A 20,668-nucleotide genomic window follows, 5' to 3' on the forward strand; every position below is an offset into this window, starting at 1 on the left:
AGGAAACCAAGAAAGTTATTGCTTGTAGAGTTACTAGTAAGTCAAATTTGATCACCAGTGGAATTCTTTCTCATATAAATCTATCCCTCTTAATTTCAAGCTTTTATTCTTTTCTATCTTCTTACAATCCAGACCACGAGAGATTCGAAGTTCTTCTGACCTACTCTCTCCCAATTACAAGCATCGATCAAGATGCGTTGCAAACGCAATGCCCTCATTGCGGCTGCTGGACTTGCTTTAACTGTCAGTGCCCACTTCGAAAAACCAGACGATTATCTTCCGTCTGCTGTTGTCCCATCAGTTTCGACCCACTCATCCAACCTACCTCCAACTCATACACCTAGCTCAGATTCAACTCACTGGTCCCATGTTGTTCCAGTCAAAACTTCAACTCATCATTCTAGTGTAGCTACTGCTCATTCATCCAAATCACCGTTGATTTATTCATCATTGGCTTCGAGTCACTCGTCCAGCGAGCCTTGGACTCATCTATCAAATGTCTACCCTGTTGAAACTCCCACTGGTCATTCCAGTGTAGCTTCGATTCACTCCTCATTAGCTTCTAGTCACTCATCGAAGACCGCTTCCATCAAAAGTTCCGCCAGTCATTCTGGTAAAGATTCGATTCACTCTTCCCTGGCTCACCATCCTGATACGGGCCATAGCAAAAGTTCTGCTGGTCATTCTAGCAAAACTTCGGTTCACACTTCCTTAGCTTCAGCTCATCATTCCAACCCAATCCATAGCAAGATTTCTGCTATTCATTCTAGCAAAGCTTCGGCTCACACTTCCTTAGCTTCAGCTCATCATTCCAACCCAATCCATAGCAAGATTTCTGCTATTCATTCCAGCAAAGCTTCGGCTCACACTTCCTTAGCTTCAGCTCATCATTCCAATACAATGCATAGTAAAAGTTCTATTATACATTCCAGTTCAGCTTCAACCCATACATCATTGGCTTACAGTGATCATTTTCATGCGATCCCTAGTTCAAGTTCTGCCGATCATTTCAGTAAAGCTCCGAATTACGCGCCATTGCCTTCGAGTCATTCAAGTGTAACCTCAAGTCATCACTTCAACACAATCCACAGTATAAGTTCTCCTAGTCATTCTAGTAAAGCACCGACTCAGAAGTCTAAGCCTTCCAGCCACTCAGTCTTAACTTCGAGTCATCACTCAGATGCTACTACTGGTGAACATACTGTTGGTTATTCCAACGTCGCTCCGATTCACACACCCTTGAGTTCCAGTCACTCAACCTTGACTTCGAGTCATCATTCCCATGCAGGCCATGATTCAACTCCTAGCCATTCCAATGTGGCTTCGATTCACTCATCTCATGCGGAATCTGTTGCAACTTCTAGCCATACCGGCGTAGCTCCGATTCATACATCCTTAGCTTCCAAACACTCCACCTTATCTTCGAGTCATCACTCTGATCTGAGCCATGTTGCAACTCCTAGTTATTATGGATCAGTTCCAGTCCACACATCCTTGGCTTCGAGTCACTCGTCCCATGCAGAATCTATTGCAACTTCTCATCATTCTGGTGTAGATTCGATGCACTCATCTCATACAGACTCTCTTACGACTTCTAGTCATACTAGTACAGCCTCGGAATACTCATCTTATGCGGGTTCCGTTGCGACTTCTAGTCATACTAGTGTAGCTTCCGGACACTCAGCTCCCCACTCATCCTACCCGTCTCACTCATCTCACTCATCCCAATTGGAATCCACTTCCACTCTTCATTCGGTATATCCGTCTAGTGTGGCCTCGGCTTATCATACCAGCCTTGCTTCGAGCTATTCATCTCATATCGTCCATAGTACAATTTCCGCTATCCATTCCAGTGTAGCTTCAGTGCCTCAATCTACCTCGACTTCCTCTATTCATTCTGATACGCATTCTGCGCATTCATCTCAACAAACCTCTGATATCCATTCTAGTATATACTCGGCTCATGTATCCAGCTTGGCCTCTTTTCATTCTAGCGTACATTCCGCGCATGGATCCAGCTTTACTTCCGTTTTACATTCTAGCACGGCTTCTGCGCATTTATCTAATCAAGCCTCTACTATTCACTCCAGTGTGGCTTCGGTGCATCCATCCAGCTTAACTTCCGCTTCGCATTCTATTGTAGCTTCAGTTCATTCCAGTTCAGCCTCAGTGCATTCATCCAGCCTGAGCTCTGTTGCTGATTCTAGCGGACCATCAATTTATTCAACTAAACCATCGGTCCATTCATCAAGCTTAACTTCTGCTTTACATTCTAGTATGACTTCTGTTCATTCTAGTATACCTTCAGGTCATTCCAGTGGACCATCAATTCATTCTAGTGGATTATCAGTTTATCAATGGAACTCGGCCTCTTTCCATTCTAGTATGACTTCTGCTCATTCTAGTATACATTCGGTTCATTCCAGTAAACCATTAGTTCATCCATCAAGCTCGAGCTCTTTACATTCTAGTATAGCTTCCCATCATTCTAGTGGACATCCGGTCCATCCATCAAACACAGCTTCTCATCATTCTAGTGGACATCCGGTCCATCCATCAAACACAGCTTCTCATCATTCTAGTGGACATCCGGTCCATCCATCAAGTACAGCTTCTTATCATTCTGGTGTGGCTTCAGTTCATTCTAGTGGACATCCGGTACATCCATCAAGCACGGCTTCTCATCATTCCAGTATGGCTTCAGTCCATTCTAGTGAGCAATCGATTCATCCATTAAGCTCGATGCCTCTATATTATGATGCACCTTCGGCCCATTCTAGTATGCCTTCGGTTCATAACAGTGAACTACATCCAAGTGAACCATCTGGTCATCCATCAGCCTTGACTTCCGTTGTTCATTCTTTGTCAACTTCGGATTTGTCATCTTATATGATACCAGTGGAATCTTCAGTTCATTCGTCCAGTTATGTTCCAGTTAAAACCTCCACTCTTCATTCTGTAGCTTCGGACTTGCCATCGTATACTGTTCCAAAAGTCTCTTCAACTGAAATTTCTAGCACATCAAGGGTTTCTTCTGACATGAACTCAGTCCCTGTCCCAACTTCTACCCATTCATCTGATATTTTCACAGGATTTTCTTCGACGATGAAGTCATCGATTACTAACCCGGGTATCAGTCACCCATCCAGTGTAGAATCACCACACATAACCCCGGCCTCCTCCACTCATGAATCCTCCACTCATGGCCCCTCTGCTTATGGTTCCTCCACTTCTGGTCCTCATACTACTGAATCCACTATCCCGGGTACCAGAATGTCGGTGCCAACCGACTCTGTACCACCTACATGGTCATCAAGTGTTGTTACTTCTCAAACCAGTTCTGTCACGATTTATACCAAGCCACAAACTTCGAAGTCAAGTATTGTTAATTATGGCCCTAGCGAAACCGGCGGCTCCGTACCAGATGATATCACCACACAGACCTCAAAGTCTTCTACTATTTCCTCAATTGCTTCATCTAGTCAAAGCAGTATTGAATCTGTCGGGTCCACAAAGACAGATGGATGGACTTATTATACACACTCCTCATCACCTAGCAAGACTACAAGTGAAATTGAGAATGAGAAATCCAAAACTACCTCTTCACTAAGTCTTTCAGCATCTAATGGAGCCTCTCAATATGGATCATTTACTTCCGACTCATCTCCAAGTACTTCGGCCAAATCAACAGAAACCGATAGCACAGTTCCAGCTGGAATTTCTTCTACCTCATCCGACTCCTTGGTCTCCAAAACCCCTTATATCTCAACCTTCTCATCGATTCCAATGTCTTCCACTTCATCTGCCGATTCTTCACAATCTAAATGGACTGATACCACAACTGAAATTGGAGCTTCTTCAACCTTATCAAGCTCTTCTGATAGAATTACTCATACTCCAATACTCTCACCTATTCATGAATTTCCACCCACTTCATCGACCCATAAAGGTCCATGTATAGCTAGTCATGGAGGTCCATGTGACCCATTCATTCATGGAGGACCATACACCTCCTTGGCACATAATTCTTCTTCAACACATGGTATCTCTTCGATGACACACAGTGTAACTTCAGGACATGATATTCATTCAACATTACACAGTGCATCTTCTACAGATAGCGTATTCTCCACACGTTCTTCCGCAAATAGTGCCTCTTCTACACATGGTACTCCTTGGATGCACACTGTCCACCCGACGCTTAGTGCCTCCTCTAAGTATGATATCCATTTGACGCACAACATCTCATCCAATCATGCTTCCACACACATTGCCTCTTCGGAGCATGAGGTTCATTCGACATATAGTGCCTCTTCCACACATGCTTTCACCTACAATGTTGTCTCTTCTACACACGGTATCCCTTCGACAACACACAGTGCCTCTAAACATATCCCTACTTATAGTGTCTCTTCGGAGCATGATATTCATTTGATGTACAGTGTCTCCTCCACACATGCTTCCACCTACAGTACCATCTCCACACATAGTGTTCCTTCTACACACGATATCCCTTCGACAACACACAGTGCCCCTTCGAAACATACTCCAACCCATAATATCTCTTCGGAGCACGATTTCCATTCGGTGTACAGTGTCTCTTCGAAACATACTTCCACTTATAGTGTCTCTTCCACACATGAAACCCCTTCAATGCACAGTGTCTACAGGACGCATAGCGTATCTTCCACCAATGCTGCCCCTTCGGTGCACAGTACCTCTTCGACGCATGACTCCATGCATAGTGTATCTTCCACAAATGGTCGCCCTCCCATGTATGCTTCGACAAATAGTGTATCTTCCGAGTACGATATACATTCGACCTATAGTTCCTCTTCCGCGCAATCTTCCACACATACTTCCTCGAATGGTATCCCTTCGACGCACGTCGTGTCTTCAACACACAAGATCTCTTCCACCAAATCAACTTTATATACACCTTCCACTTCATTTATACATGAAACGCCTATTTCATCAACTCATAGTGGTCCATGTACATCATCTATCCATGGAGGTTCATGTAGCACATTAATTCTTACCGTTACTTCCACCTTGATAACCTCCTCTGCACCTTCCACTTCTTCTATTCATGAGGTTCCATCCGTTCCATATACCCACGGTAGCTCATGTATTCCACACATTCATGGAGGCTCGTGTACCAAATCTGTCCATGAGATCACTTCTACTACATCAACTACACCTACGCCTCCCGCCTCTTCTATCCACGAAGTACCACCCACTCCATCTGCTCATGATAGTTCATGTATTCCACATATCCATGGAGGTTCATGCACCCAACCCATTCATGTTACTTCAACTTTATTAAAACCTTCAACCTCTTCTATTCATGAAGTCCCACCTGTTTCTACCCATGAAATCTCATGCATTCCACATATCCATGGAGATTCATGCACCAAGTCTATCCATGTTTCTTCTTCTACTCCATCAACTTCATCCAAACCTTCAATCTCTTCTGTTCATGAAGTCCCACCTGTCCCTACACATGAGAGTTCACCTCCTCATTATGGTCCATGCATTCCTCACGTCCATGGAGATTCATGTATCAAGTCCTCCATCACTCCACACCAAGGCTCATCCACTTCGTTATCAGCCCCTGCCAGTTCCAAAACTACCTCCGCCTTACCATCTGCATACACAGTAAAACCAGGTGATGTTTTTTTCAGCATTGCACACGATAAAGGAATCCCATTGGCTACTCTCGAGGATTTGAATCCACAAATCACAAACCCAGATTTACTACGACCTGGAGAGATTATCAACCTTAAACCTCATACTACATCCTCACCAAGTACATATACTGTCACAAAAGGAGATAGTCTGTATAGCATATCCAACGGATTAGGAATTCCATTGGCTGAACTCGAAGCCGCAAACCCACAAATTTCTAACGCTGAATTGATTCAACCTGGACAGGTGATCAAACTCCCCTCTCACGGCGCTACCGTTATCGTAAAGCCAGGAGATACTCTCAGTTCTTTGGCCGCCGCAAACAAAGTTTCGCTCCAAGCCTTGGAAGCCGCCAATCCAGGTATCCATGACTACAATTCCATTGCTCCAGGTCAAACCATAAACATCCCGCCAAGCAAAGTTTCTCGCAGTAAAGAACATACACACGTTGTTAAACCAGGAGATACACTCACCAAAATCGCCGATGCCAATGGTGTTACTCTCCACGCTTTGAAAGCCGCCAATCCAGACATCATTATGGTCAACTCACTCTGGCCTGGCGAGACTGTGAAGATCCCTAGCACTGGTGGAGACAACTACAGAACTTACAGTGTTAAATACAAAGATACCTTTATTGATTTGGCGGATAAGTTTGGAGTTTCCATGAAAGATCTTCAACATGTCAATTCACATATCCAGGATGTTGAACAGATCAAACCAGGAGACGTCATTAATATTCCTGAGCACAAGCCAAAGTCAAAGAGAGGACTTAAAAGTGCTAAGTCCAGATCTTCATTTTAATGGTATGATTGATGTTTCATGAAGAGGTATGTTTGATCAATCTATTTTCACGATTTTGACGTTTCCGAGCAATTACTGATACTATTTCTTTGCCTAGATGGACGAATAATGACTGAAATGTCTCAATCTTAATTACGCTCGCATTTTCCATCCTTCATAAAGAGAGACACCGCCATATCTCGACTACCCAAAATATTCCACTCCCAAAAGCTATTTCGTTTTCAAAATTTTTCCAATTCTATTTTTTCCAGAGAGTGCGACGGGAGGCAACTTGGACATGGTTAGCGAAGCTCACCCTTTTCCCTCTTCTATTCCTAGAATTAGACTTGTGGTAGACAAAAGCGCGGCCTTTTTATTTTCAGTTCTTGTACCAGAGTGTGCGACAGATACTGTGAATATTTTATATGTTAATTGGCCTTTTTGCTTACCGCCTGTTACACCACTCTTTTTGGATTTATGAACCCCGTCTCTCGAGGTGGATACCTTATAATTTTTATATATGGACAACAATACTCTCCTTAATTATACATTTTTCTATTTCATTGCGCGCCGCTGATCTACCCTTCAATCTGAGTGACTATTTCGGCTCGCATATGTGAGATATTTCACTCAAGAAGTGACACAAGGACAATACATTTGTGTTTCAAAGAGCCACGAGGCAAATTTGCCCCAGGAGCAAAATAATCCCATTGCCATAGAGTACCACGTCACACATCACACATTCTCCACTTCCCGTTTCGAAATCCATCATCACCAAAGAGAAGAAATAACCGACTAATATTACTCAGGGGTTAGACTCTTTGATCAACAAGCTTAAGGTTACCATCAGATGATCAAAAACTAAAACTAGCTCGCTAATTAGCGAGAGACCTACACTACAGTATACTCTGTCGGGAAAGCTAAGATTAATGGGCTTCAGATGAACGCGATACGTCACATATCAATTCGCGTTTCTTAACAAGCAAGGTGGTTAATGGTATATGAAATCTGGATTCCAATATTGAGAGTTTTTGATTGTTCACTCCTATTGAGAGATTGAAAGTATCGAATTGTTCAAGTTGGATTGATGGATTGAAAGTTTTTGATTATTAGATTAGAATCAATTCATAGAAAGGTGTTGAATAGGACTCACTCAACATGTTAAATCCAATTCTAGATATTATATTGCTCCACTTCAATATCATATCAATATACAAACATCTCTTTGATACTCTATCTACTCTGTAAAAGAAATTCCTCTATCGCCTACCAGAGTGTACAAACATCAACACATACAAACATACTAAACCCAACGTCATAGGTCCGAGCTCCCTCCCCAAAATTAAGCTTTCCAATCCTCACCTCCCAAACCCCAAACCCCAAACCTCAAACCCCAAACCTCCAAAAACACCCACCTCACCCCTCACCCTAGCTCCAACCACACCACAAAAAATGTCATCTCTCATCCCCAAGCACCTCCCACGCACTCTCCTCCGCGCATCCGCCAATCTTTCTCCGTTACGCACTATCAGTTCCCATACGCAACGAACTCTCACAGCGGGATTCTCTACACAGACACCAGTTCCAAAACCCACTTCTGCACAATTTCCACAGCGCACATCAATACGCCCCCTTTCACCACCGCAAAGTTCTCACTTCAGAAAGAGAAACTACGCAACCGCCACCCCCGCAGACGCAATAATCGAAGATCTAACGGAACAATATGGCGTTGCGCGTGATGAATTTGAGGTTTGTTTTCCCCCTCCTTCCCCTCCCCTCCCCTCCTCCCCCCTCAACCAAAAACCTAACTGACCCCCCCCTCTCCAACCCAAAAGATAGCAAGCGAAGAAACCGACAAACACTCCGTCTACGCGGAAGCCGACCGCGCCGCTGCAGTCGAAGAATTGCAGAAATTGAAAGATATGTATGACGCTGCGATTGAGGGGGAATACGGAGAGGAAATTAAGCGACGCGTGGGATCGAGGGTGAGGGAGTTGGAGCAGGGGGTTAGGGCGTTGGAGGAGAGAGCGTTGGAGGATCATTAGATGGGATTGGATTGGATTTGTGGAGGTGGGGAGGGGGAGTTTGAGGACTTGGGATGGGATTTGAGCGAGCAAGCATAAGGAAAACTTTCATGGTGGATTCTTGGTTTGGGGATTGAGAAAAGAGGAGGAGGTTATCATGGCATCGGAATTGGAATTGCGGATACCAAAATTATTGCATAGAGGAGGTGGCAGATATTATAGGAGGTTTGAATGAGCGACGAATATACTTGCCCTTCACTAGTTGTCATTGTTCATGATGGAAGACACATTAGCCCACCACATGCTTTTTTAGATATTGATGCGTGCTGGGTGCAAAAATATATCAATGTTAGGGTAGGTCATGATGCCTGAAGAGCTCACCAGAGACAAGACAATTTATTAAATCAGTCAATTCATACCATTCAAAAAAGTCAAGTGGTTTTAAATATTTATGCTTATTATCATTATTGCGCTAAAGTAAAAGGGGGTATTTCATGAAAAGAAAACAGCCACAGAAAAGATTAAAAACTTGTAACCCATAATGAGTCCTCCCTCCACCCAATCCCTTGCCTAGTATTATCCTTCCCACGTGTTCATCAATGTACCAATATCAGAGAGCATTTGATAGATGCCTCATGATAATCTCTTCGAAGTCAGTTTGCTCGAGTGTATTCTCAATACATCTTGGTTGAATCGACCCTACAGTGGCGTGACAGCTGTGTGTTTATGCGCGCGAAGGACCTTAAAAGAAAGGAAATTGAAAGTAGTAATCTTACATCCAACAGAACAATCATACAGAAAAATGGTATGTGCGTACTTTTCAAACAAGAATTTAGCGATAGTGTTGCTATAATTCATCTGAGCTTTCTGATCTAGGGGTAAGTTCAGTTCCATAGTGAGTACCGACTTCAACTTTTTCGTTATCGCTTTCGCTTTCGTCACTAACATTGCTGTCGTCTGGCTCATCTTCGTCTTCAACGTCCTCTTCAGCATCCTCAATATCCTCGTCGCTTATGAATTCTCCATCTGGACTTTGCTCGTCGTTTTCGTTTTCGTCTGCGTTCTCATCAACCTCAACCTCCACTTCTTCCTCTTCTTCCTCATCATATTCTGACATTGATGGGCGATCATCCTCAAATTCTTCTTGCTCTTCTTCTTCGCCCTCAATAATCTCCACTCTTTCATACTCCTCGATGGACTCCATAACATTATCTTCTTCGTCTTCTTCCATCTTGATTTCGTTCATTTGTTGCTCAAGTCTCGAAAGCTCTTCCTGACGTTGACGCTCCTTCTCTCGCTCTAGTTTTTTTGCCTCTTTCTGCAATCTCTTTTCCCTCGCGCGCACTGATTCTAATTCGTCTTCGGGACACGAATCTGGTTCCGGCGGGTCATCGTCCTCCAACGTATCAACGATTGACATCATATATCTTTGTGCAATTTTGGCCACTATAGCAACAGATATAGCATGCCAAAAATGCTTGCTTGTGTCTAAGAAATCACAAACGTGAATATCTCTAATCTTTGCTTGTGGATCCGATGAGTCGAGTGTAACGAAAAGAGCTTTGGCTTGTATGTAGAGGATTCCATAAATAAGAGGAGGACGTCGAAAGTATATTTCTGTCTCGCCAAACTCATTGACAATAGGCGAAGGGCGTCGTAAAGTCCGACGCCATGATTCAGCATGAAAATTCATCTGATCTTTGAGGCGTTTGGTCGTTTCTGCAGCGGGCGCGCGCCATCGACCTTCGACAAGGCACAGAACTGGAATAAACTTCTTCTTATAATACCCTCCATCCCTCTCAGTCCATTCGACATATTTGCCAATCCATTGCCGCATCTGTGCTTCAGGTGGGCCAGATCCACCATAGTATCTATCATGTACGCGGCGAGGTAGGTAATGGACGAGGAATTCTAACATTTGGATGGCTGTGGAACGATTAGTCTGGAGTAATCAATGAACTTTTCTAGAAGAACTTACATTTGCTACTCTCACCCAAGAGGGCATTATCATCAGGGCAAAACATAGCCTCAGGAACCGTCCGAAAATTCCGCTCCTTTGCCCAGTGCGGCAAAAGTCCTTCGTGGCCCATGTATTGAAGTCTTTCCAATAGAAAAAGTTCTTCGGGAGACCATTCGCCATCCGCTCGAGCTCTTTCTACCGTCTCTTTTGCCATAGCAAATTCCGCAGCCTGCTTTGCAAGATATTCATCTACTTTTTGCTGGGCAGAAATTTGATCCTCTTCCTCTCCATCATCTTCGTCTTCATCCATGTAATCTGGAGTCTCCGATTCTTCACCACTCTCAGTGACGTTGTGCGAAGAAGCTTGCTTTGGTGAGATTTCATCTCCTGAAAATACAAGACCTTCAACTTCATCATCTTCGCGAGGACGTTTGAGGGGATTTCTTGTAGGTGTCGTTCTATCTTCCTTCGAAACATAGTTTTGGTTCATGCGAGTATGTGCGAAGTTGAGAGATCTCCTATCGTTTTGTGGTTCAGACACAAATTGGTGTTCGTCGTCGAATTCGATGCAACCCGGTGTTTGAGGTCCCCCCATTGTTCTACGACGTTTCGCGACGGGAGAAAGGTAATTAACGACCGCATCTTTGATTTTGGAAATTTGATCCATTTTGAGATCGAATGAATCAGAGAGTGATTGGATGTTGTTGTAATATTCTTTGTTGTAGGTCTTGTTGTTAGATCGAGTCGCGTTTGTATTGAATTGAGTCTCCTATTTCAACTCAAGGCTGAGGGTCTTTGATTGTTGCGAATTACTCCTGATCGGCATTAGAGCTGCAGAAGCTCGATTTTAAAAGAATGTATGCGTTGAACCTTTAAGATGATGACTTTGTAAAAACAATTTTTGTTATTGAAGATATTAATTACATGGGTGATTTGAAAGATTTCGATGTTGATTATGTCGACAATGCTTTATTAACTTAACAAATAAATAATTCTTTTCAGCCTTAGGAACCTTGGAAATTATGGTGAGAAAGTCCGGGGTAACACAATTACAATTTCGGGATCATCAATGCCCAGGTGTTCCCCACTTGCCGCATGTAGCTAGTTGTGGCTGCTTTTCAGGTGCGGCGACAGGAACGCTATCACGTGCCTCAGACTATTTCGTGGCACACTGTTTGAATATTATAAATTTCATCAAATCGACATCTATAAGATCAGGAAATTGATTGGAAGTTGTCCAATCCAAAGTGGCAGGTTCTACAGTCTTGAATCAGCAACAGACTATCCACCGAGTCTCAAAATAGTATGTTCCTTCACGACAAGAAGAAACTGAGCTGTACACCACTGATTTATTATTAACTGCTGAAGCCTTAGATGAAGTCCACGAATCGCTCAAAGTACAGTATCTTCTTTTACTAGTATCACTCGATCCGTTGAACTCAAGCATGTGGTATATTGATTTTCTTCACAAATTACAAAATGGAGATTGTTTCTACTTATTGATCACTTTATATCCATATCCGAATTCCCCCTACCCTTCTCTCGGCCACCTGGGCATTTATTGCTTATGTGGCGAAAGAGGCTTAGATGGTTGAATATGATCAGTTACACCAGCTGACTTCATCAACCATACATCACCTGGACTCTTCACTCCGTTTGGACCTCCCAAGAAATTAAGAGGGAATCCGATATCAAACGCGTTTGACTCTTCAATCTGTTTAATATCATCATCACTCAGCTCCAACGATAAGGCTTCAATGTTTCCCTTCAGATGCTCAATCTTCCTTCCGCCAACGATTGGGAATACGTATTTCGCCTTTCTCAACACATATGCCAGTGCTACACTAGTAATTATGGTCTTCTTCTCATTGGCAATCTTCTCAAGAACCTTAGATATCTTGATGGCAGCCTCGGTTGGTTCCCACATCTTTCGTCCTTCGTCGGATTTGCGTTGCTCGTCGCTTTTGAAGTGACCACCTCCCAATGCACCCCAAGGAGCTAATCCCATCCCTTCATCAGCAGCCATATCGATGATGTCACGCTCGAAATCACGGTTCTCGGCAGACCAGCGTCCTTGATACACTGAGAATTGACGGAATCCATGATCACGAGCATATTGGTTGCATTTCGATACAACCCAAGCTGGTGTATCTGAAATTCCAAGGTATAGATAGAACTTTTCCGGACAAGACCAATGCGTTCAATGATTGCATGAGTTCTGGAATCGAGCAAGTGAAGTCCCACCAATGAACATACAGAAGGTCGATGTAAGAGGTTCTCAGCTTCTTTAAACTTGCTTCAAGAGATAAATGGAGAGATTTTGTTCCGTTTCCAGTAGTATTGATCAAAATTTCTTTGTCGCCATGTCCAGCTCGGTAACAAGTTGTGAACTTTGTGGCGATAACCAGTTGGTCTCGAATTCCACGCTTTTCAGCCCATTCACCAATCCATTCCTCGGACTCTTCGGCTTGATAATTGTTGGCGGTATCAATGAAGTTTCCGCCAGACTCATAGAAGAAATCCAAGATCTCCTCGGATTGTTTTTGATCGCAAGCTCCCATGAAGCTCTCCCCTTTTTAGTGTTAGTGACTATCAAACCGAGCCTTTATGAATTATACTCACATGCGTTTCCAAAGTTCATTGCTCCCAAGCATAGAGGGCTCACTCTAACTGATGCTGTGGGTGAAAGCATTCTATAGTGACCAAGAGCGGTCTTTGGGGCTGGGGGTGGAGCGAAAGCCATTTTGTTTATTTATTAAAATGTGTCTAGATAAAAAGAGACGGTTTCAATTGAGGGTAAAAGATATATAATAATAAGTGTTGATCTAGGGATTTTGAGATCGAATGAGAGGGTGAATGAGGACATTTTATATCTGGCTACAATGCTATGATCTCATTCTTGAAAGATACCATTCCTAATCATTCCCCGCATTCATACTCATTGAAAGAGCTTCGGTCCTTAACACCGACCAAGGCATACAAATAAGTCCCATAATTTGACCTGGAGTTAAGTTATCTGCGAGAATCGACGGCAGTTACTAGATTTTGTGTTGACAAAACTTGGACGTTCGCCAATGTTATCGATAATTACATTTCGGCCGAAATGCAAATTATGCACTGCGGCCATTGCGTTGCCCTGCATCCCTTTCCCCCGCCGTTAATCCCGACAGCCACGGATCTTTCCGTTGGAATATATAATATCCATATGATCGGTCCAAGTCCCCTTCATTCAGTCAAACACCTAACCACATCAGTGACTGAACGCAGTTGATACTGGAAGACGATGCGATAATCTAGGTAATGTATACCATACACGCATGCCACTGCGGTTATGAAAGGCCACCTCATCCTTTTGGTGTTGGTGACGCTTATGATACAGCACTCCTGCTACTAGGTAAGTAAACAAGCACCTGTGTTCTTGTACTTATGGAACCTTTGACTCTACATGCTTCTTAACCACACCTGCAACGGTACTAGGTCCATGATTCTATAGTTCTTGGATGGAACTACAGCTCGCTCACTCTATATTCTGCATCTGCTCAGTCTTCAGCGGTATCACGGGGACCCTCTATCACGTGTTAGAGGCTTCTTTTCAATGTCCCTAGCCATGATTTGGCAATCACCCATACAATGACTAACAACAAGAGCAACGGTCTCAGTTCCTGATCAAGTATATCAAGTTTGAGTTTAGTGCAATTTAGAACAAGTATGATGGAATCATCGAGCAGTGCCTGAGTTGTGAACTCCTACATTTGCTTTTCCGTCTGATCATCACGAACATTCTTTTATTTTCAATACTTCCAGCATCCTTTTCCTTCCTCCAGTCCCACTCAAAGCGAATATCATGCCTTGTTATGTGTTTTCCAAATACATTGATCTTCTCATTATTTATTCTGCATCACGTGGAATATTCACTACCTATATCGGAGGTTAAACTATCCCCTTGGCATCGGAACTGACCGATTCTCGAATAGAAATGCTTGAAAAGTCTAAATATTTCTCCACTTTCTCACACCTTTTTCCACTGTGCACCGCTCTTCTTCAGTTGTCAATTCCATACATCTTTATATCATCAAGTCGACTCTGGTATCCTTACTGTTATAAGATTTCACCATAAGGTGTAGCATATGACACAGGGAGAGAAAACCGATGCAGAGGACAGCTGCTTAAAAAACCCAGGCGTCTTTACACCTAGTGTAAACGATTGTTCTCAAATTAAAAATCTCGAAAAATCTGGGGTAAATTCGATTTTACCTAAATTGGAGGGGGTGGACGACAACAACAACAACGCAGAGGGCCCTATAACTTTCAACGAGAATCTTGAAAAGGGTGTTGTTCAGAATGGTTCCGAACAACCATGTGATGGAACTTCAATTTCAGATGATGAAAAGGATAACTTTCCCGACGGCGGTTTGAAGGGTTGGTCCGTCGTAGTGGGATCGTTCTGTGGCTCATTTGCAGTCTTTGGAATCCTCAATTGCAGTGGTATCTTGTTGGACTACTTCTCCACTCATCAATTGCAGGGATATGCCACTGGTGATGTTGGATGGATCTTTGGAGTATCACTCTTCTTGACCTTCTTGGGTGGTACACCAGTTGGTCCAATATTCGATGCATATGGCCCCAGAGTCTTGATCTTCTGTGGGAGTATCTTGTTGGTTTTGTCCATGATGTTGCTTGGATTATGCGGTGGTAAGTTACACTGATGTCTGCAAAACTTTATCTATATTCTACCTTACTAATTGTTCCAGAATATTGGCAGATTTTCATAGTATATAGTGTTCTCAATGGCATTGGTGGAGCCATGGTGAATACTCCATGTATTTCTTCAATCGCTCAATACTTTCAAGCAAAGAGAGCTTTTGCTACTGGTATTGCAATGACTGCTGGAAGTGTTGGTGGAGTTGTAATCCCTCTCATGCTTCAACGCCTCTTTCCCACCATCGGTTTTGCATGGGCAACACGGATATTGGGATTCATCCTTTTTGTGCTCCTCATATTAACAAACCTCCTCGTTACTAGTCGTATTCCCAAGAAGCCACTTCCTAGCATGAAGAGTATTCTTCCGTATTGGCCCGCGTTCAAGGAGCCGTCTTTCGTCTTCCTTACCATAGCGATCTTCCTTCTTGAATGGGGCATTTTTGTTCCTCTGACATACATCACACCATATGTTGTCGCAAATGGCCAATCAACATCATTTGGTTTCTACATAGTTTCCATTCTCAATGCTGGTTCATTTGTCGGCAGATTGGGAGCAGGCTATGTGGCCGATCGCCTTGGTTATGTGAATACACTCATTGTCTCTGTCGCTTTGTGCGTAGTAACATGCATAGCACTGTGGCTACCAGCTGGAGACTCCCAAGCTGTAGCCCTTGTTTTCGCTGTATTATTTGGACTTGTTAGTGGTAGCAACCTTAGTCTGAGTCCAGTATGCGTTGGGCAGCTGTGTGGTGTTGAAAAATTCGGTACTTACTATTCTACATGTTGGATGATAGTTTCATTTGGCACATTGACTGGATTGCCTATTGCTGGACAGATCCTGACGGCTAGCGGAGGTGACTATACATGGTTGATTGTTTTTGCCGGACTCTCCTATGCACTGGCTGGGACCTTCCTCGTTGCTGCAAAAGTTGCAAAGCTCGGGTGGTCAATTACTAAGAAATACTGATGAGACTGAATGGTTTATGATGCAGATGATTGTCCATCTTGTATTTTCCCTCTAGAAGTTTACACAGCTACCTAGTAAGATATCTTCTATCTGAGTGGGAAAACGGTATAGGACAAACGACCTCGTTTTGGTACAATCATCTCGACAATTTTATTTCTTGACGCTCTTTCCGCATATATTCGCACACAGTTACATTCTTACAACATTGAAAAAGAACTGGATTAAACGATAGGATGAATCCAGATTGTCAGGCTAGACATACTAAATAGGGAGGATTTAGCGAGTTATTTGTAGTACCTATCTAATGGATCTGTCTATCTCACTTTCCCTCTTCACACATATCTTAAATATGCAGCATATGTAGCAATATTACACACTCATTTATATCTCGATCTCTATCTCTATTTTCACCGTGTTGCAATATGCTTCGCCTCTCATACATCACGTTTTTAATTCCTTTCACATACCATTTGATGGGGAAAGTAAGTAAATGCATGTGCTTGTCTGAAGGCATTCGATTCCTCATCGCTTGAGAAGAAACAACCTACCTAAGTTCACTCGCCACATTTCATTCCGTTCCCTACGGATTAAATGCAATCGAATGGAATCAAATCACATCACACCAGCTTCATCTTCACCTTCACCTTCATCTAATTTCGCAAATACGACTCCAGAAGGTATTCGAAGATCTAAAAGATCTGAGGAGAAGATTGCGCTGGAAAACTTCTTGGTTCCTCTAGGTATATACTGACCTATCTACATGGTAATTCGATACAGTTGGTCCCGTCGAAATACCATCCCATTATTCATTCCAATCATAGCTAGATACCTTACTACCTACCTACCTACCCACCTACCTACCTACCCACCTACCTACCTATCAACAGCCACTAATATCTCCTCAAGCATACCCAACATCCAACATCTAACATCCAACAGAGATTGTAAGCAAGAGATACAGGCAAAAGGTGAAAAGGTAAAAAGGTAGAAAGACATCTAGGACCCTACCCAATCTCTCTCTATCTCTATACACGTAAGAAATTGCATCTACCCAGTGCCTAACTCATCCAATTAAGCGTACGAATACTCGCTCATCTTCAACCAACATCTATGTGAAGAATAATGCAATGATATCACATACATATTCCATACCAATGTCTCAAATCCCACCCCGTTAAGAAAAGCCTTTGCCGAGACAGGATGGCTTGATGACTTTTCTAACGGACACATCATGTAGGTAAGATTTGGCCTCCGCTCCTTCATTTCACAACCAACAACATTTTTGAACACATGGACTACTAATTGTTTATTGCACATAACTTGCAAAGACGGTGCCAACAAATATAAAATCCACTTTTGTATTATTCAGTGATTTATTTTCAGAGCCAGAAGTGACCTTGCCAGATCGTTGAACCATTTACTTCCCATCCTGATGTGCATCGTTTTGTAGTCATCGACTCCAGATGTTTTCCTATTTTTTCCCTTGAATCTTTCCCCTAATTAACTGCTCTATTCTGTGAAACCCCACCATGCAATCATATTTCTGCTCGTACCTCATAAAATCGCATATCCATGCAAATCACCATCCGCCCTATCAATGTCGATATGAAGAGCATTTGAAATTTGACAGGCTTTGCCAGCCGCAAGAGGAAGAATCAGACTCCCCTAGAAATGAACTATGAAGCCAAATGAAGCTCAGCATCACCATGTGCTTTAATCGTCCACGCAATAAATATCAAATTTGATATATTAGACACGATCTACCTCATTGGCAGCATCTTTCGCAATCGCATCCATAACTTTCTCCTCAGCATCAGGGTCATCCTCGGTTGGTGGTGGTCTCTCATTAGGAACTAGCAATTGTTAGCACAATATTCCGCAACATGTAATGATTCAAATACTCACCAGGTTCTTTCCAGCCCATCATCTTCTCGTTGGGAAGGTACAGATGGAAGGAAGGGAAGAATTCCACGACTTGATCAAAATATTTGATACCGATGTTAAGTTCATGAGCAACCACTTCAAGTTTGAGACCCGGATAGCATTGTTGTAGAATGTCGTCCTCAATCCAGAACTCTTCAGTGGAATCATCAAGTTCATCGATTCCGTCGTCCGTCTTGTCTTCATAGACATAGCCAGGACCTTCCCAAGCTTTGCACAAGAGCTTTCCAATTGGCTTTAGGGCACCCAATCCTCGAGGATCTTTAACATGCGAGAACTCTTTGACCACATTTGCAGAAGCACGATGAATATCTGCCACCTCCAAGAATCTGGTTTCAATTGTTACGACATGAATATCACCATTCTTGGCTTTTTCAAAGTGGCTCTTGTCGCCAATGAAGGCAACAATCCCTCCAAAGACAAATTGACAAACAGGCAGACTGAGTACTGGTATGTTGGAATCCCATTGATCTAAGTCGTCTTCGGGATTAGCCCAGGCGGAATTGATCTCCAAGTTTCGCTTGTAGTTTTCACCAAACAGTGTTGATGCGGCTACGTTGAAGTCGCCGGGAAACATTTGTCGGAGGCGTCGGATTGCATCGAATTCCCTCTCAGCAACGTCACATAATCGCCGAGCGGCCATGATTTCTTTGGTATATTCTTTACATACCTCATGAGCCAAGACGTAATTTAGGAAGTTTTTAACTACTCCGCAAAACATAGTCACTTCCTCTGGTCCATCACCAAGTATTCTGGGTGCCCTATAAGATCTATGGAACTGTCAGTGTATTTGACAAGATATGCTCATAGTATATCAACTTACAGAAAGCCCCTGGCAACTCCCTCCCAATCTACAACCCAATTTTCGGTATCTGAGGGGTCATAGTACTTGGCATTGCTAGCTCGAACAAAATCTGTAGCTTGTATAGCGGCAATTTCAGCTGCAGTGGAATTGTCTAGTGTTTCTTGATCGAGACCACCATTGAAAGTTTTGGTGCCAGATTCAATTCCACCCAAAGCAAAGTACTTTGTAAGAATATTCGCACGAGTGCTATCAAACTTGCGCCTAACAATAGTCAGATTATTAGCTAACGAGTTCTGCATGTTAACAAGGTATGTATGAATAACTACCGTGCTCTGTATCTCTGAATGCATGTTTCAATACGCCTTTCAAATCTTGTCAGTCTATGAAATATACTTCGGAAATGATTGCATACACAGCGAATGTTCGGCCTCTGAAAAGTTGTTAGCGAAGTTAACTGAGAAGGTATGAGGTACTTACTCGTGATAGATATCACATTCTTCTTCATATTCATCTGGAGTGAGAGGTGGGTCGGCGTAGAATTCTACCGTGTCACGTTAGAGCTATGTTCGAACTATTCATGTGTAACTGGTCTTGCATACCTTCGAATCCCGTTGGGCTAGCTGCCTTTTTCTTTCCACCGCTCTTTTTCTTCTTTTTCTTGGGCTCGCCCTCTCCGCCTTCAGTAACCTTTGCGTCACCATCTGCGCCTCCATCAACTGCGCCTTCTTCCTTCTTGTCGGGCTCTTCAGGAGTAACGGGGAGTCTAGCAATCGGTGTATTTGCACCAGAAGCGGGGGTGACTGATAAATGGACTGGGGTTGGAGGTGGGACTCTTGGAGGGGCTGGTGGTGTCTTTACACCAGTCGCAATTTCCGGGACGTTGATGTAAATGCTCTCATCGTCGCTGGAGCTCGACTTTGAACGGATGCTCAACAGCTGATCTCTCGTATAGCGCTTGCCCATTTTGATGTCGGATTCATCAGTAGCTCCATCAACCCCTCGTAAGGCAGTCAGATCGAGCTCGCTGATGGCACGAGACAACTCTTCAGGTTCAGGACCTACAGAGTGAGGTGCCATGATGTTGAGCTACCTAACCCAAATGGATGGATTAGTATCGTAACCAATAATGTAGAGCCACTTGGTGGAGAAAAACTGTCGGTACTTACGACGGCGAATTTGGTTGGTTGGGTTTTATCACAAGAGAAAGAACTATAGAAGGCAGTGCAAAAAATTAAGAGTTGGGTTACACTACCTTGATGTTGTTGGTGTGTAGTGGTTGTGGGGGGGAAGTTGCGAGGTCTTTGCGAAGACGTTTTAAGAAAACCTTTGGGATTGAAGCCCAATATGATGAGTCAAGTCAAATCAAATCAAGTCCAGGTGAATCTTTTCTTATGGGCTAATAAATAAAGCCAAAGTGAATTCCAATAATTTGATACAAGTGTTATGAAGAAATAGCAAAGAAACCCACAAGGTCAACAACTGCGGAGACTGCGGAGTGAACAAGGGTCAGTTGGATCTGGAATTTCAAGACTTGGTGTAACAACGGTAGATATATTGATTGTATAGATGCGATTGTTTCAAACTTTTCGTTTGCAATTTTTTTCTTTTCTTTCTTGGAGATATTGACAAACAATGACACAGTGGTAGAAGTGAAGAGTGAATCATATTGACTAGATGTTGAAGGTGTGTGTGTGTGTGTCTGTGTATGTATGTGTCTCTGTGTGTGTGTGGTTGGATATACCAGGTGATATGGTTCGAGTGAAAACCAAAGTTCATGTGTATGTATGATGTGATGGTGTGTT

The 20,668-nt window shown here is 43.1% G+C and overlaps 7 protein-coding genes across 7 annotated transcripts; 4 read left to right on the forward strand and 3 right to left on the reverse strand.

Annotated features, from left to right (window-relative positions):
* Positions 1–192: 192 nt before the first annotated feature.
* EAF01_006479 (uncharacterized protein) lies at positions 193–6,489 on the forward strand (the record flags this gene model as incomplete). Its single annotated transcript, XM_038914733.1, has 1 exon — positions 193–6,489. One exon carries the CDS (start codon positions 193–195, stop codon positions 6,487–6,489), a length of 6,297 nt encoding a protein of 2,098 aa, XP_038769688.1.
* Positions 6,490–7,920: 1,431 nt separating this feature from the next.
* EAF01_006480 (uncharacterized protein) lies at positions 7,921–8,914 on the forward strand (the record flags this gene model as incomplete). The annotated part of the gene is made up of 2 exons (XM_038914734.1): positions 7,921–8,217; positions 8,304–8,914. The coding sequence occupies 2 exons, from the start codon at positions 7,921–7,923 to the stop codon at positions 8,511–8,513; spliced, it is 507 nt and encodes a 168-aa protein (XP_038769689.1). The 3' UTR covers positions 8,514–8,914.
* Positions 8,915–8,957: 43 nt separating this feature from the next.
* On the reverse strand, positions 8,958–11,398 carry EAF01_006481 (uncharacterized protein). The gene is made up of 2 exons (XM_038914735.1): positions 10,471–11,398; positions 8,958–10,418 (listed from the first exon to the last, which is right to left on the reverse strand). Exons 1-2 carry the CDS (start codon positions 11,117–11,119, stop codon positions 9,340–9,342), a joined length of 1,728 nt encoding a protein of 575 aa, XP_038769690.1. The 5' UTR covers positions 11,120–11,398; the 3' UTR covers positions 8,958–9,339.
* A 612-nt stretch (positions 11,399–12,010) lies between these two features.
* EAF01_006482 (uncharacterized protein) lies at positions 12,011–13,195 on the reverse strand (the record flags this gene model as incomplete). The annotated part of the gene is given in 3 exon segments (XM_038914736.1): positions 12,011–12,628; positions 12,645–13,024; positions 13,075–13,195. 3 exon segments carry the CDS (start codon positions 13,193–13,195, stop codon positions 12,011–12,013), a joined length of 1,119 nt encoding a protein of 372 aa, XP_038769691.1.
* A 557-nt stretch (positions 13,196–13,752) lies between these two features.
* EAF01_006483 (uncharacterized protein) lies at positions 13,753–14,034 on the forward strand (the record flags this gene model as incomplete). Its single annotated transcript, XM_038914737.1, has 2 exons — positions 13,753–13,846; positions 13,946–14,034. The coding sequence occupies 2 exons, from the start codon at positions 13,753–13,755 to the stop codon at positions 14,032–14,034; spliced, it is 183 nt and encodes a 60-aa protein (XP_038769692.1).
* Positions 14,035–14,476: 442 nt separating this feature from the next.
* Positions 14,477–16,510, forward strand: EAF01_006484 (uncharacterized protein). The gene is made up of 2 exons (XM_038914738.1): positions 14,477–15,144; positions 15,204–16,510. The coding sequence occupies exons 1-2, from the start codon at positions 14,580–14,582 to the stop codon at positions 16,118–16,120; spliced, it is 1,482 nt and encodes a 493-aa protein (XP_038769693.1). The 5' UTR covers positions 14,477–14,579; the 3' UTR covers positions 16,121–16,510.
* A 1,359-nt stretch (positions 16,511–17,869) lies between these two features.
* Positions 17,870–19,943, reverse strand: EAF01_006485 (uncharacterized protein; the record flags this gene model as incomplete). The annotated part of the gene is made up of 7 exons (XM_038914739.1): positions 17,870–17,973; positions 18,026–18,831; positions 18,885–19,127; positions 19,193–19,228; positions 19,279–19,296; positions 19,344–19,407; positions 19,466–19,943. 7 exons carry the CDS (start codon positions 19,941–19,943, stop codon positions 17,870–17,872), a joined length of 1,749 nt encoding a protein of 582 aa, XP_038769694.1.
* Between the last annotated feature and the right edge of the window lie 725 nt (positions 19,944–20,668).

Source organism: Botrytis porri, assembly GCF_014898465.1.
Source record: "Botrytis porri strain MUCL 3234 chromosome Unknown BPOR_008, whole genome shotgun sequence".
In the NCBI taxonomy this organism is placed as follows: Eukaryota; Fungi; Ascomycota; class Leotiomycetes; order Helotiales; family Sclerotiniaceae; genus Botrytis; species Botrytis porri.

Coding starts and splice junctions, on each gene's coding strand:
- EAF01_006481 (XM_038914735.1), bottom strand. CDS start 11,119: ATGGATCAAATTTCCAAAATCAAAGATGCGGTCGTTAATTACCTTTCT. Junction 10,419..10,470: donor CTTGGGTGAGAGTAGCAAAT/GTAAGTTCTTCT, acceptor ATCGTTCCACAG/CCATCCAAATGTTAGAATTC.
- EAF01_006484 (XM_038914738.1), top strand. CDS start 14,580: ATGACACAGGGAGAGAAAACCGATGCAGAGGACAGCTGCTTAAAAAAC. Junction 15,145..15,203: donor GTTGCTTGGATTATGCGGTG/GTAAGTTACACT, acceptor TAATTGTTCCAG/AATATTGGCAGATTTTCATA.